Genomic DNA, 15,912 nt, shown 5'->3' on the forward strand with positions numbered 1-15,912 from the left:
ATCTATTAACGGTAAGAGGAGGGCCAAGGAGAATCTCCATCCTTTACTGGACAGAGGGGGGAACATGACTACAGAGGATAAGGAGAAGGCTGAGGTTCTTAATGCCTTCTTTGCATCTGTCTTTACTAGCCAGAGCACTTATCCTCAGGGTACTCAGCTGCCCAACCTGGAAGTCTGGGACGAGGAGCAGAAGAACCCCCCCCCACAGTTCAGGTGGAAACAGTTAGAGACCTGCTGCTCCACCTGTCCATGGGGACAGATGGGATCCACCCGAGGGTGCTGAGGGAGTTGGCAGATTGCTGGGCCGCTTTCCATCATCTATCAGTGGTCTTGGTCATCCGGAGAGGTCCCAGATGACTGCAGACTTGCTAACATGACATCCATCTATAAGAAGGGTCATAAAGAGGACCCGGGGAACTACAGGCCTGTCAGCCTGACCTCGGTGCCAGGAGAGGTGATGGAACAGGTCACCTTGAATGCAATCACACAATGTATGCGGGACCACGGGGGGATCAGGCCCAGTCAGCATGGGGTCATGAAAGACAAGTCCTGCCTGACCAACCTCATCTCCTTCTAAGGCTGGGTGACCCACCTGGTGGATGAGGGAAAGCCTGCTGACGCAGTCTGCCTAGACTTCAGCAAGGCTTTTGACGTGGTCTCCCACAGTATTCTCCTGGAGAAGCTGGCAGCCCATGGCTTGGACAGGTACACTCTGTGCTGGGTTAAAAATGGGCTGGATGGCTGCATGGTGATGATTAAGCCTGGTTTACTGATATATCTCATGCTGTACACAACACCAGAAGTGTTTACTGGGCTGTAGATCCATTTGGAAAGCAACAAGATTCCCTATTCTCTTTACAGCATAGACACTAAAAATTGCACAGATGGTAGCTGCAGCAGTCTTACTACCAACACACAAATGTCATTTGAAAACTTCCAAGGTTTCACCTCAGTCTTTCCTTTCACTCTTTTCCTTTATGTTAGAAATTAACACAAGTTATCAGAAAGCTAATGATAGAGCAAGAATCTGAGAAGTTTATTCATTGCACGTGACAGATTCAGCTGGCATGTACTAACAAACCAGTCACCACTGTACTCTTCCTACATCAGCCTTTGAAGTGCCAGGATGCAAGCAAGTTCTAACTGCAGACAAATTAATCCAGATTTTATCTTTCCTTTCAGAGTTTGCACTGACAGCAAACAGAACAACCAGCATTACGCTTCATCTATGCAGGGGAAAATGCTTGGCACATTTTCAGCATGGAAAGCAAGAGACAATTCTAGCACCTTCATAATCCTAATTCAGGTAACAAACACCCAAGACAAATTACTTGGCAGGTATTTTACTGATATTTAATCAGAGAGCAAAACAACACTAGAAAATACTACTTGACGCAGGGTAAGAGCTCACCTCTATCTAACAGAAATCTACTTTTGTTTGTAATGTGAAATGCTGACTTTAGTGCAAATAGCTCACAGAGCCCTCTGCCTGGGAACAGGCACAAAGCAGCTGCATTACTGAAAATACTTTCTGGCCAAGTATTTCACAGACAAATACACAGAGGTGTCTGAACTTGCATACCTGCCACTAAAGTCTTCATGGCTTCCCACACAATTCTGGATGCTGGAGTTTTATTACTTCCAGACAGTGGTACATTAAGTGTTCACAAAGTCCCCTAATAAAATGGGGTCCGCATGTGTTCAGTGACCATTGCTGTCTCCAATGTGAACAGACTCACAGGTTCAGACCAAATTAGTCTGAAAAGTGTGTAGACTGTTAGCCACACTGACATATGCAGTAGCTCTGAGAATCCGCATAGCCCAAAATATAGGCTATTAGTTCACATCTATGTTCCTTAAGGGAAATATTTTCAAAAATGCAAGGATAACATTCTCAACAAAAGCCTTCTTGATCTTTCAAGACTTTATTCTGCAGTCATGAATCCCAGAAGACATTTCATTTGCCACACTGAAAATACAAGAACTTATACTCTGCACCTGCCATTTGTGGAAGTCAGTCCTACAGTTATTTTTACTGCACGATCAAACTGACATGTAAAAAAAAACTTCACACAGTTTGCACAATTTCTGCAACTCTCCTTCCATGTTTGCTGCCAAGACAGGAGTACATAATCTTTCTCCACTAAAAACGTGCTCAAAACAAATGCAGACTTCTCATATTCAATAAAACACACACACAGGACATCTTTCTGTCTCGCATGTACACCAAATCATGTTTTTTTATATTGATTTTTATTGTAATTTCATGTAGTTTTTTTTCATTTCTTTTAATATAAATCCTGGTAATAGTTTAGTTTGGCCTGAAGGAGTATATCTAAACTGTACTGGAATAAGCTTAGCCAGGAATTTAGACTAGATAGGTTTACCCAGTATTAGTCGAGATGAAGCTAGCCAAGTGAACTTCCAGTACTGATAGGTAGTTCAGGTCTCTCTGTAAGACAAATATATCTTAAAATTCAAAGTCCCTCCTGATAATGAGGTCTAATGAATCTGATTATGTCTGATACAAATTCCATCAGCAGATTATAAACATAATCAATGGTGCTGAAGACTTTATTGCATTCATTGAACATTAGGAGAGTCTATAGCTGAAACTGTGTGGATTTGCACTGTTCTACAAAATTGCAGTATATTTAACACATTATTCATGAGATCTTTATTTTCTGATACTTTAAATGTCATTTTGCAGCTAGAAGGCATAATATGCACAATAAAAAATCAATGGAAAATTGTGAGTCTACTCTGGTTGAATGTCACTTGCCAAACACGTAAGATGGCTTCAGGGAATTTCCTATCTCTTTGGAGGTTTTTCATATAGTGTTTCATGAAGAGCTTACTGCTCTTTAACCCACTGGCTGTCACTGCATCCCCGAAAGCTCTTTGCATCCCTAACAACTTACTACATCCCCAAAGCACTGGTGGTATGAACACTAAGAGGAGGAGATACAGAAGACAGATGTTTGTGTTGCTTGGATAGATTTGCTAGTGAATAGTGTGAGCTGTTTGGTTCAAGCATGCTAACTTACTTTATTTTATCTGCTGCAATCACTACATATATTCAGTTCAGTATTTCCGTCTAGGACTTTTCATTGACATGATTACTACAGGCTAATGTCAGTATACATGGGACAGGAAGAGTTCTGCCTAATAGAGGAATGGGAACAGTACGCTCTCTGTTAAGATTTCCTTTGTAATGTTCTCCAGCCAAGGCAGAGTATTAGTCCTTCACCTCATCCTTTGAATACATCTTAGGTGTGTAAAAGAAAGGTGAAAGCCAAATTGGATGTACAAGTAAGCTCAGAATGATATCTGTTCTGAGCTTATTACGAAACCATATCTCAGGGATCCTTTCCCTTGAGTAGCAACACAGCCTCTTTGCAAAAAATTTACCAAAACATTAATGAATGCCAGTGGGCTGACAACTGAAACAGGAAAGAGAACACTTCCTGACAAACAGGATGGCATAGGGAGCCACTCTTCTCCCATGCCAGGGACAACTCCCTCTCTGACAGCTGAGTTCTCTCTCCATTGTCCACTGTCACTTTAACTCCTGATTTATGCTTCACCAAACTTTCTCTGTCAGTCAGGTCCATTGTGTCCCATGTCTCCATCAGGAAGACAGGGAGTTGACAGGAAGCCCCCCTGGCTAAACAAAACCCAGTTAATGCCAGCTTGCCGTTTTTCAAATCCCTGTCATCATCTCTCTGGTATGTGCTATTGACTGGACAGGATTGCTGGCAATGGTCACAGAGCTGGCTTCTGAACTCGCCCTGGGAGACAGGAGCTAAATCACCAGCACCTGACAAACCACAATCCTCTCCTTGAGAGGCACCAAGGTGCACTACTGCAAGGTGCTAACCAGCAAGGCATGGTCTATGTTCTGCTACGCTTTTTATCTACAGTTAAAACTGCTGTCCTCCACAGGAGTCCCATCTGTATCTTAACTCCAGCTGCCTGCTCCCCTCCTTTGAGACCTCAGACTTTTCACGTGTAATCTCTGCTGTGATTGTTAATGCCACATTTACAATCAAAGTAAGGAACTCAAAACAATTGTTCCAGTAAGTCTTTTGTATCAGTCCATATATCTGGCATCTACTCTATCACCTGGAATAAATTCAAATGTTTAGACTTGCATATTTATCTCTCAGTTCTCTACTGCTGCACTGATGACTTAATACACCCATAAGCAGACAACTCACATTTAAAAAGAGACCTAGTTATGATTTTTGCAAGACTGACTGCGGGGTAACGAACAGGTATTGTCCCACACAAACCTGCTCACTGGCCTCTCCTCTTGCATTAGAGACGGGGAATTTGCTGTGTAGTGCATGTGGGTATAATCAGAGTGTAGCACGTCAGCAGATGAGGGCTTGCACTATGTTTTTATTTCTCCATGAGCCTCTCTGTCCATTTGCTTGTGAATAGCATGAATATGAATCCATGTCTCTTCCCTGCAGTGCCAGAGGTCAGAAAGGTTAGCTACAGCTGTGTAAAAGATGTGGGTTTTTCCTGTCATCACGGGAGACCAAGTCTCAACTAATACAACCTGCCTACATCAAATACAACAAACACCACAAGTGCAACAACTTACAATCATTAGATATGTCCCAGATATTAAAAGTACAAAGCTGATATAAATAAATTTAAGAACAAACAAACAAAACCCAACACAGCAGTGGGGAAATTACCTACTTCCCAAGGGCTCTTTTGACAGCTGAGGACAAGCTATTCAGATCCTGAAACGGAACCTCATTTCCATCCCAGTACTCTGTCCTCATGAGAGCTTGGGGGAAGGGGGGTAAAGGGAAGAGACTGAAAAATGACACTCACACAAGGGGAGTAACCTTCCAGAGATAATCAATGGCTCTGTAATGAGCAGCGGAATCTGCTGAATTTTGATTAGCCAGTGCTGGCAAGGCTCTGCTCTGGGGAGTCAGCACTCCTGCCAGCTGCCTTGTGTGAACACAAAGGAGGCCTCAGCAAAAGGCAAATTGTAAATGGCACGTTTTATATGAGAGGCACCATTCAGGCCCTCAGCAGAGGAAAAAAACAAGAAGTATGGCCACAGCACTAGCAAGCACAAAGCATCAGCAGTCCTTGTAACTTCTGTTACTACACTGTTCTATGAAGTGCATTCCCAGGTGTGCCCTAATAAATTTGTTTTAAAGATTACCACTTGCAAATATGGCTGATCCTACGAGTTGCCACCGGTTCCTCTTCCCTAAAGTTTCTAGGAAATAGGGTGCTTCCTCAGACACCCCCTAGAAACTCTGTCCAATGTTACACCTGAGCACATGCAGGGTATATTTATACATTTTAAGTCAATACTATATGCCGATACCTAGGCCAGCTCTAAGCAGATTTCGTACCCTTGGAGCAGTACAGCTGTGTGTTAGTACTCCAACCCTCTCACAATGCTTTTTGTTGTTCCTGTCCCTAAATTAGATTCCTAAATTCCTGTCCCTAAAATTAGATTTTAGGATTTTAGTATCTCTTTTTTTTCTATACGTAGTTAGATATTATTTTTTTTTGATTACAGGCATTGGTAGGTACACACTGTTTACTGCTAGCAAATTAGCTATTAGTGACTAAAAGGTTATCCTACCTTTTCAGAAGCAGAGAGTCTTTTCTCACAGGCTTTCTGTGGAAAGAGAAATTGTGACAGTCAGGGGAAAGAGATCTGGCAACTGCATTCTTTAAAAAAAGAAGAAGAAAAAGGAGAAAAGAAAAAAGTTCCAGTTCCTGCCTGGTGTAACTCATCTGACTTCAGCAGGGCTGTCCCAGGGTAGACTCGTCCCTCTGTCTTTGCCAAAAAGAGAACAAGAGGAGCCAGCCAAAGGAATCTGCTTTTGCATTTCCTTACTGAATCTGTTCATTATACTCTCATGATAGAGAAGCTGTAAATAAAGGCGCTTCATGATGTTGCATTGTGCTATCCATAATTACATTGTATGTGCTTCATCAGTATACATGCTTCAGGGCACATTGCAAAAGCTTTTTGTGTATTCAGGACTCTGGGAGGGTGGGTTAAATGAAGAGGGGGAAAAGCCAGCAGTTAGAAAAAGGAAGTCGAGCAGTTACCTAGAGAGGAGCTCAGCGTAAGAGGGAGGAGTGGAGGCTTTGTACGCACACGCTACAAAAAGACACTAGAGTCCCTGCCCAGCAGTATCCCAGTTAGTTTGCATGTTATAAGCCTTTCACTTACCCTTTCTCTTTAAGATTATGAGCCCTCTAAAAGAACAATCATGTTTACACGGTGCAACCACATCAAAACCTCAGTTTGGATGGGGACTCAGAAGAATTTTTCTAACACAAGAAGTTCAGTTTGGAAGCTCTCTGAGGCAAATTTTATATAACCATAAAGTACACAAATGTCAGCAGATTCATGCAGGAACATCCCAAAATGTCCCAACTATTCCCTGATTTTGGAGTGATTTAAGTCAGGCATAACTCCCTCATTTGGAACCAGCATTAGAAAAAACTAGTGTCAGATTAGAAGTGAATCCTAAATTCTTTTATGTTTTGCAGATTAGTTTAGAGTGATTGGCAGTGTATGGTGCAATTTGTTTTGCCTCTGTGAAGAAATTCTGTTATCCTGCAAACATTTAATGCTCCCACTAATACTCTTAGTTTGGATGTAATAAAGCCTTGTGGAAATACAGTGCTTCTGGTAAGAGCTTTGGTTTCACAGGTTCAGAATATGCCTCTGGATTCATGTGTATAATCTACGCCCTTTTTAGAAGTATTTGTACTTGAAAAGAACTTGGAAAAAATCCTTAGATTAACCAACACCCAGATGGGGTGGGGAGGGAGGCATTTGACAGCTAGAAGCTGAGATTGGTCTGGGAAGAGAAGCGCAAACAGAGGTAGGATGAAGACAAGGTTTGGTGAGAACACAGATTTTAGTGGCAAATTTTCCCTTGTATTGCCTGCAGGCACATACAGCCTGCTCTGCTGCAAAATCACAAGCCCACGTTGTCTGTTCTTTAGTAGAAGTAATTCTTTGGGTTACAGTACTAGTAAAAGGCACTATTCAAAGTAAAAAGAGATTACAGAATGCGACCTATGTAGAAATACACTAAAAAGTGGCACTCCACAATGTTAAATTGTTTTTAATGCTAGATTTGATTGTGGAGTGTAGAACAAAAGATGTCAAAATGCATACATCAAGGCAGCAGTGTTTGGATTGTTTTACAACAATCTGAAAGATTGCTGTGCAACCCCACTTCAAAAAATAAAATAAAATAAAATAAAATAAAATAAAAAAGCAGAGCTAAAAACTGCCTCACTTGAGCCCCAGGGTTTAGCATCCTACGCAGAGAGTATATCCCAGGAATTCTCTAACAGGAGCTGGCTCGGAAGGAAGTGATTATATGACATCGTTTTAAGCCCTTGCCAGAAGAGCTGTAGACTTACTCCTAGTGCTATGACTTAACAGGTTCTTGCATTTACTTCCCAGTCATCTTATTTACAGGCTTGCCCTTCACAGACAAGAAAGAAAGCCAGCAAAGGATGTGAACAAAAATTACCACCTCAGAAACCTCTCAGCCAAGGCATAATTATCCCATGCAAATTCAGAAAAGCTGCAGGTTTACTCAGCTGGAGTTTCAAAGCTGTGCAATACAGGTGTAACAAATAAGGCAGGATACCCAATGTAGTAAAATAATAATATATTACTACTACTTTACAGCAAAAAAGTCACTCCATAACAGCTTTTGTAAAAGTCTTCCCATCATTTAGAATAATTATTGTATTAATAATTATTAATTAATAACATCTTGTTTAGATCTTCAACTCAACAAATGTCAAGGCCTTTTACATAGAAAGGCCCATGATTTGCTCACTTTGCGTTACCTAAGAGGCAACCCTGCCATCATGGCACATGGCTTTACTGTGGCTGCTGGCACAAAGACATCTCAGAGCTGCAGGAGCCAACACGTGGCTTCTTCAAGAAACTTCCCCTGGCCCTACACACTACACAGAGCAGAACTGAGAAACCTGTCAGACATATGTGGAGAAATCTACTCCCATAGGGCCAGAAAGCATGTAAGGGATTAATTCTTTGTGAATTCCTTTTGATTAATTAAATCAGAAGCAATGCTTAGGAAGAGTTCAATGCACACCATCTGGAAGCAGCTCAGTCTGTCCTAGACCTTTCTCCCCAGCGTTAGTGTAGCACCAGGGGTGAGTTCTGAATAAAACTACCCATGGAAAGCTGGATGAGGCCCACGCATCACCTCATCAGCGTCAATGTTTAGACGTATGGATGTGTCCATGGTGGCCATCCAGCTCAACTGTGGATGTATTCTGCAAGTGGTAAGGCAGCAAGGAGCACAGCAGGCTCCACTCACAGGGCTTCAAGCAAAAGCTTCATTCTGGGCAGCTCTGGGTCTGGACTGCAATGAAGACTGAAATTCAAAGTTGCACACAGCCAAAAGTGCTGTGTTTCAAGTGGCTCGGGATCAAAACCATCCCGATTTGCACCCAAAACCATATACCATTTCAGGCTTGTTTGAAACATATCCAGCTGCTGCTGAAGGGTTCACAAACTTTACTGCACTTGCCCTGAACTTTGCATTGGAAATGAAAAAGCAAAATAAAGCTCTCAAGTTGAAGGTTTTGCTTTTTTTTTTTTTTTGACATTTTGCCAATGCTGATACCTTAAAGAAAAATGGTATTCTGTTCTAAACAGTGATCCCAAACCCCATTCCTTATACATATTTTCCCAGATATTTTTCCTATATGTCTAAGGACTCCGTTCACTCATCAGCTTCACAGAAACTATGTTCTTTAAGACGAGAAAGATCAACAGTTACAGAAACACAGTAGGTTATGCATATTTTTTTCACTCCCTCCATCCCAAAAAGCTTAGTTAGGTAAGTAATGATAACACATGCTTAATGGCGTTCCAAAAATCGTGTGGCAGTATTGAACCATTTCAAAGGTCCATTTACACAGATTTCACTCATAGTGTGAAAATAAAAAAAACTTTAAAAGCCAAAAACAGTTGTGAAAGCTTCTTAGAATGTTCTACCATTTTTTATCATACAGCTCTAAAATAAACCTGAAAACCCAAAATATTCCAATAACTTTTGATACTTTTTAACACACAAGTTGTAGATGTCATTCAAATTTCAATTTTTTCTATCCAGCTAACAAGTAAAAACAAGTAATCCTCCTCTTCATCTTCTATTTGTCCATACTGCATTGATAGTTACCGGCCACTTCCCAAACTGGAGACTTGCTAGCCAGCAAGCCAACATCCTTTCTCCAGAAAAGTTATATACTTCCTGGTGGGAATACACCAGTATTTCCTCTAAGATAAAGAGCTGACGCAGAGATGAAGTGTTTCCCCAAAGCCCTATAGGAAGCTTCAAGATGAAACAGGAATGAACAGAGATCTTCAGTGCTTTCACAGAGTGTTGTGCAAATTTCTCAGTCCGGAAAGAATGAAATCTACCATACTGGAAGCGTAAAGCTGGTTTGAGCACATCCAGTAATATAGTGCTGTTGGGATGTGTGTGGACCACCAGTGCAGGGCTCTGGAGAACAGGGTTTGCACACACACTGGTTCCAGCCAGGCTGCTGTGTCCCTGCGGATCCACGTAAGTGGTCTCCAACACAGGCAAACATCACTCCCAACAGGATCTCCAGACACATGACAAGCAAGTAGAGGTGCCTGGGCTGGCAGATACCTTGAAGAAAGCTGGATGAAATTGAGCACGTCCACAAAAAACAAGATGTATACAGAGCACTAGTTTCAGCAAGATCAGAAATGTCATGAGATCACATTGAGATCACATTGAGATCACTTTATTTTATTGTTTTTTCCACATGCTGTCTCCCTTACCTCTCTATCAAAGAGGTACCCAAGCAAGGACATTTTCTGAAGCGCACTGGTGTGCTGTAAGAAAAAGGGGCGATTCAATAGGCAGCTGTCCTCTCCCCAGGAGAGAGTGGTGTATCCAGGACTTCTGGACAATGTGAAACATTCTACCATTTATGACTGCCAAAGTTCCCAGGATGTCTTTAGTGCAGCCTTTGCCTGTTTCCAGCAGCAACTTAAGTTATTTTTTTTCTTCTTTTTTTTTTTTCCCTAGGAAGCTTTTCCATGCTTCCAATGGATTTTGCTGATGTCAGTCCCCCTACACTCACTGCTGGGCATCCTAGCTGGTTATTTACGTGGGCTGGGAAATGAAAGGCTGCACTTTTCAAATGAACACTTGCAGTACTTATGCCATTTACAATTTTTATCTGGGCTAAGCAAAGCACAAAAGTCAATCCAGCAGCTATTACAATCAGCATTTGTTACAAGTCGATCCAAGCTCTAAAACACTTGCAAGATGACTGACATTTCCAAGCATGAAATATTCATAGCTTGATAATTTTCCATTGTAAACTAATATTTCAGTTTTCCTCTGCAGTTATAACACTTTGTTTTTTTTTAAAAAGACCCCCATTCAGTTACTTGCTTCCAGGAGTTGGGACTTTCAGGGAAAAAATTCCAGTTTGAAAACTTTTACTGCCAACATTATGAAAGCTATTTTCTCCCAAGTATTGCCATTAATAATATTTACTTCACATTCTAGTCTATCTCCCCCATGCTTCTCACCACACCTTAAGGGCCTGCTCTCTTTTTAGGCAGGGAGAGACTGGCTACCACACTGCACTGGGGTTACTCATTTTGCTAATAGGATTATAGCAAATAATACCCCTTTAAAAAAGAAAAAAAATATATGGAAACAGTATTAATCCCTTTTGCCTGCCCCACCCCATAACTTTCTGCCTGCACACAAAAACTATCTGTCTGCTTTGGCAGCAAAGAAACATTTTCGAATGTTTCCAAATACAAGGAGATGGTTTTTTTCTGCATTCTTTTTTTTTTTTTTTTTTTTTTTTTCTGCAGGAAAATACAGACAAGAAGTAGAACAAAGACTATGACATTCTCTCTTGTGTAATTAATGCCGGGCATTTATATTCCTTTCTGGAGAATAATATCACATACAATTACAAGGAGAAGATAAAGTAAATACAGAAGGAGCTGTAAATAAAGCTGTACCTTTTATGCTGTTCGGTGTCTCATGCAATGCCATCATAGTGTGTTACTAAGCAATATATAAGATTTTAGTAGCTAAGACAGCAACACAACATACTATCCTGTTTTTCCAGATGATGTCCAAGTGACAGATTCATATCACCTGTATAATATAAGTGGATGCAATACCGACCTTGTTTGATTTAGAGAGTTTCACTTACATTAACACAGAGAGTTAGCTGTAATGGTTAAAGAAAGCAGCGATGCTGGAAACTGGTTCAGGTGGCAGATTCACATCCTACTACATTGCCCCTGCAGCAGTGGCGGTATCCTCTGGCAGAGTGTCGACAGGAGAATTTGGAGTGGTAAACCTAGACAGACACCTCCTGGAAATCTGCCTGTGAACCTGCCTTTCTGCCCAGAGTTTACACCCGTACTAAGAAATGTTACTGTCTTGATTCCTCTGTTACCAGGAAGTTCTCTGAACACCAACACTACGATCACATCTCGTGTACAAGAAGTTACTAAGGTTTATCCCATTCTTTTCTTTTTCTAGAATCAAAATGATGGTCCACATGTAGTGATCACAATCAGAATTACACAATTTTCTCTAATCCATGAATAAATTCACTGATTCCATCCAAAAACAAAACTGAGACTTAAAGGAGAGTAAAACCTGTTTTTCTACATGGAAAAAAATGGACATATCTATTAAAATTCAAAGCAAAGGGACAGCTTGTATTTGTTTGTTTGGTTGGTTTTGTTGTTTAGTTTTAAATTATCCATATTAGTGTACATTATTTTTACAAGAAGTGGGGAAGTGTGTTTGAAGGTCAAATAGCCTTAAAAAAAGGAGCTTTTCCACACTGAGACACATTCTTCCTCAGCGCAAATGCAAGTTTCCAAATAAATCAGAGATGAGTGTGTGGAAAGGATACATTTGCTGATATTTAGAAGTTCAAATTTGATTTTGCTCCTTGTTACAAAATGGTAGAGTGATCTAGCTAACTTTTAATGCTGTCCTGCCCAAGCATTTTTGTGGTTCCCTAGATATTGTGCTATCTGGCAACATCTCGTTCAGGGTTTGCTTTTATTGTGCAGTTGTCACACCTCCAATTCTGCAATCTTTGCCAATTTTCATCCAGTTCTGTAAATTTATAATAGTGCATTTGGAGCACTGTACTTGAAGCCTTTTTTGTTTTGTTTTGTCCAACACCAGCTCTGCTTTTATTCCGGCAGAAAATACCAGGAGGAGAGAAAAAAACACAGCACCTTCTTAGACGACTGTAATCATGAGAAACTTTCTAGGAAGAGCTTAAAGTATTTCAGCATGCGCAGGAAGAAATCACTTGTTCTCAGTCATCTATTTACAGGTACTCGGTCCGCCTTGTGTACTGTACTAGACACTCCGGATTTCAGTCATTTTTTCTTACATAATTAGAAAGTAATAATTGAGCAAGAAAATTTTCATAGAATGGCTTGGGTTGATAGGGACCTCAAAGATCATTCAGTTCTAACCCCCCTGCCATGGGTTCCTCCGCTGTTTTCCATTTTCATTGCTTTGTCTTTCTACAGCACTAGGTCCCACCCAGCACTGCACATACCATTTCAGGATAAGACAGGCTGTTTTAATATTTCTAGCCCAAATGAACCCAGAATATTTGGGCATAAATGAAAGGAAAACTGCATCAAATAAGGTTAGAAATATTTACCTTGAACAGAATAAGTCCCATAGAACTACTCATGATGTTTTAGGAGTTAAGAGTGTATCTGATCTGACTGCTCACCCTAACAGCCTGTGACCCTAAATAAAATATTGGCAATTTTGATCAAATAAGCAAAAGGAGATTGAGCATTCTCACCTCTGAGAGAGCTTAACAATCCAGCATTCCAAGGGGGTCAGAGAGAATGTTTAGGGCTTCCTGAAATGTATCCCTCTTCAGCTGTCTCAAGTTGCACTTCCTAAAACACTTGGCTTTCACTCTGAGGGCTGAAGGCTAACAGTAAGCTTCAGTGGAGTTCCATTAACAGCCAAATAAAAAACATTTTACAGGGAAAACACATATTTCTGCAAGCAGCTGAACCAACACAGTCTGGTTTTCTAGGGATCTGCAGTTCTCCACAGTGGAGATGGAATCGTTTACCTTTCCCTCAGGAGGGGCATTAGTTAAGTCTCTGCTTCCAATCCCTGCCTACCTACTTCTGCATCCCTCATATGAACTCTGCAGCTTCTACCTCACTCAAATTTTGCTGAAATTGGCCACTATTCAAGAGTTAAAGCAGTTACAGACACAGCAAGATCATGTAAACCCATGAAATAACTAAAAAAAAATCTTACTGTTTCCAACAAACACTTATGTTAAAACAGTTGGAAAATAACTATGAAGGGCCTCAGCCAGGTCCCACTGCAGTGTTTTCATTTTTTGATATCAGACTGCAACCTACCAGGACAGGGCAGGAAGCACGGTCCACTGGCTAAGCCTTTGTCTCGCACTCTGTAGACCAAGATTCAGCTCCCTGCTCTGCCAAAAGCTTTCTGTGACCTGAGTAAGCTACATTTGGACCAAATTAAGAAAATGTATTAGAAAAAGGGAAAGGGAAAGGGAAAGGGAAAGGGAAAGGGAAAGGGAAAGGGAAAGGGAAAGGGAAAGGGAAAGGGAAAGGGAAAGGGAAAGGGAAAGGGAAAGGGAAAGGGAAGGGGAAAGGGAAAGGGAAAGGGAAAGGGAAAGGGAAAGGGAAAGGGAAAGGGAAAGGGAAAGGGAAAGGGAAAGGGAAAGGGAAAGGGAAAGGGAAAGGGAAAGGGAAAGGGAAAGGGAAAGGGAAAGGGAAAGGGAAAGGGAAAGGGAAGGGGAGAGGGAAGGGGAGAGGGAAGGGGAGAGGGAAGGGGAGAGGGAAGGGGAGAGGGAAGGGGAGAGGGAAGGGGAGAGGGAAGGGGAGAGGGAAGGGGAGAGGAGAGGAGAGGAGAGGAGAGGAGAGGAGAGGAGAGGAGAGGAGAGGAGAGGAGAGGAGAGGAGAGGAGAGGAGAGGAGAGGAGAGGAGAGGAGAGGAGAGGAGAGGAGAAGGGAAGAGGAGAGGAGAGGAGAGGAGAAGGGGAGAGGAGAGGAGAGGAGAGGAGAGGAGAGGAGAGGAGAGGAGAGGAGAGGAGGAGAGGAGAGGAGAGGAGAGGAGAGGAGAGGAGAGGAGAGGAGAGGAGAGGAGAGGAGAAGAGGAGAGGAGAGTCGAGAAGAGGAGAGGACGGGAGAGGAGAGGAGAGGAGAGGAGAGGAGAGGAGAGGAGAGGAGAGGAGAGGAGAGGAGAGGAGAGGAGAGGAGAGGAGAGGAGAGGAGAGGAGAGGAGAGGAGAGGAGAGGAGAGGAGAGGAGAGGAGAGGAGAGGAGAGGAGAAAGAGAGGAACCTCAAACTGGGTTTTCCAGAGCCAACTTCCTGTTTTTCTTAAAACATACAATAAGTGTTCTCGGCAGAGTACATGGAGAGTTAAAGACAGAGTAACAGCAGACAACAATTTTATCTAGTCAGTATAAAATAGTGAAGAGAAGATCAATCTGAAGTCCCTTTCCCCCTTCACTAGACAGCTTTCTTAGGGGTTGTTATTTGGAATTCACAGACAGGGCTCTCTCCTCAAGAAACCACCTACATCTCTAGCTTCCAGTCTGCTGTGTGTAGATCCTGGGATGAGAAATAATGTATACAATACATAACTGACTACTCCAAAAGGGGCCACAATTTCACTGAAGATCTTTTAGAAGTCAGCAAATAACAAAAGACTAGAACTTTCTATCTGCATCCTTTTTTTTTTTTCCCCTCAAATGGAAGGCAAACGAATGCAGGTAGTGCCACCAAACCTCCTTGTGATCGAAGCCTAATGGTTAGAGGATTTATTCACAGTATCGGAAAACCAGACTGCTCTTACTTCTCGAAAGGGATTCATCCCATATTCTTGAACAGGCTGCCTTTAACAGTGCCACAGACATACAGAAAGATAATCCAGTCCTACAATGTTTATAACCTGAACTAAAAATCAAACTAAAAAAGTTCAACAAATTTGTTTTCCCCTTGACAGGCAATGAGCTGAGCCACGGGCAGTGAGACTATGATTGCAGAGTAATTAATCCATTGTACAGCTGAGCATTAAGCCCTTATGCTTTAAACCACAGGACAGTGATTTAAGCACTTCTATCTTTCATTTGGGATTCCTTCTGGCAGGTTCATGTAGCGTGTCAAAGTTCATAGTGTTCAAGTTGTTATGCAGCAACAGTAATTGGAAGCTCCTTAGTACCACGAACTCAAAAGGATGCATCCAGACAAGAAATTTGATTACAGATCTGCCTCACCATTTATTTTGCCTTTTATATAGATTTTGGACTGTTAAGGAACACCAGCTGAGCTGACAGGAAATGCTTAAGGTATAATAAGTAACAGGGATATCACGTGAATTAATCAACTGGTTTTGATATACAGGGGTACTAGATGTTACTGAATTGTTGAAACAGAAACTAAAGTTATGTTAAATCTTAATTAAAGCCTGCTTTTATTTTGAGGTTTTGAAAAGATATTCTGACCTGAATTCTGAATAGAACAGGACATCCATCCCCCTCCTTTTATGACTACCTTCTTTTTGTCTTAGTGTTTCAGAACTGATTATTTTGACTATTTCATTTAATTTAAGCTAGAAACGAATCAGCTTATTTAAACCAATATAAACCATTCTTATATACAACAACGGAATTGCCCACAGGGGACTGTGCCAATTTAATCATTTGTTTCTAAAACTTTTCTAAAGTTTCTAAAGCTGTTTGCTTCTTTGTGAGCAAGTACCTCTGGACACAATACAGTAAGCAGGCAAGAACTGGAAAATGA

At 41.5% G+C, this 15,912-nt stretch overlaps 1 protein-coding gene across 3 annotated transcripts in view; it reads right to left on the minus strand.

Annotated features, from left to right (window-relative positions):
• Window positions 1-15,912, minus strand: part of ARHGEF4 (Rho guanine nucleotide exchange factor 4) — a 216,203-nt gene that overhangs the window by 196,400 nt on the left and 3,891 nt on the right. For all 3 annotated transcript variants that reach the window (XM_040567480.1, XM_040567482.1, XM_040567481.1), the window contains exon 2: window positions 5,627-5,662. In XM_040567480.1, the coding sequence (XP_040423414.1) occupies window positions 5,627-5,662 (36 nt within the window). The remainder of the gene's footprint in view (window positions 1-5,626; window positions 5,663-15,912) is intronic.

The sequence above is a fragment of the Cygnus olor genome, chromosome 9 (assembly GCF_009769625.2).
Source record: "Cygnus olor isolate bCygOlo1 chromosome 9, bCygOlo1.pri.v2, whole genome shotgun sequence".
NCBI classification, from domain to species: domain Eukaryota; kingdom Metazoa; phylum Chordata; class Aves; order Anseriformes; family Anatidae; genus Cygnus; species Cygnus olor.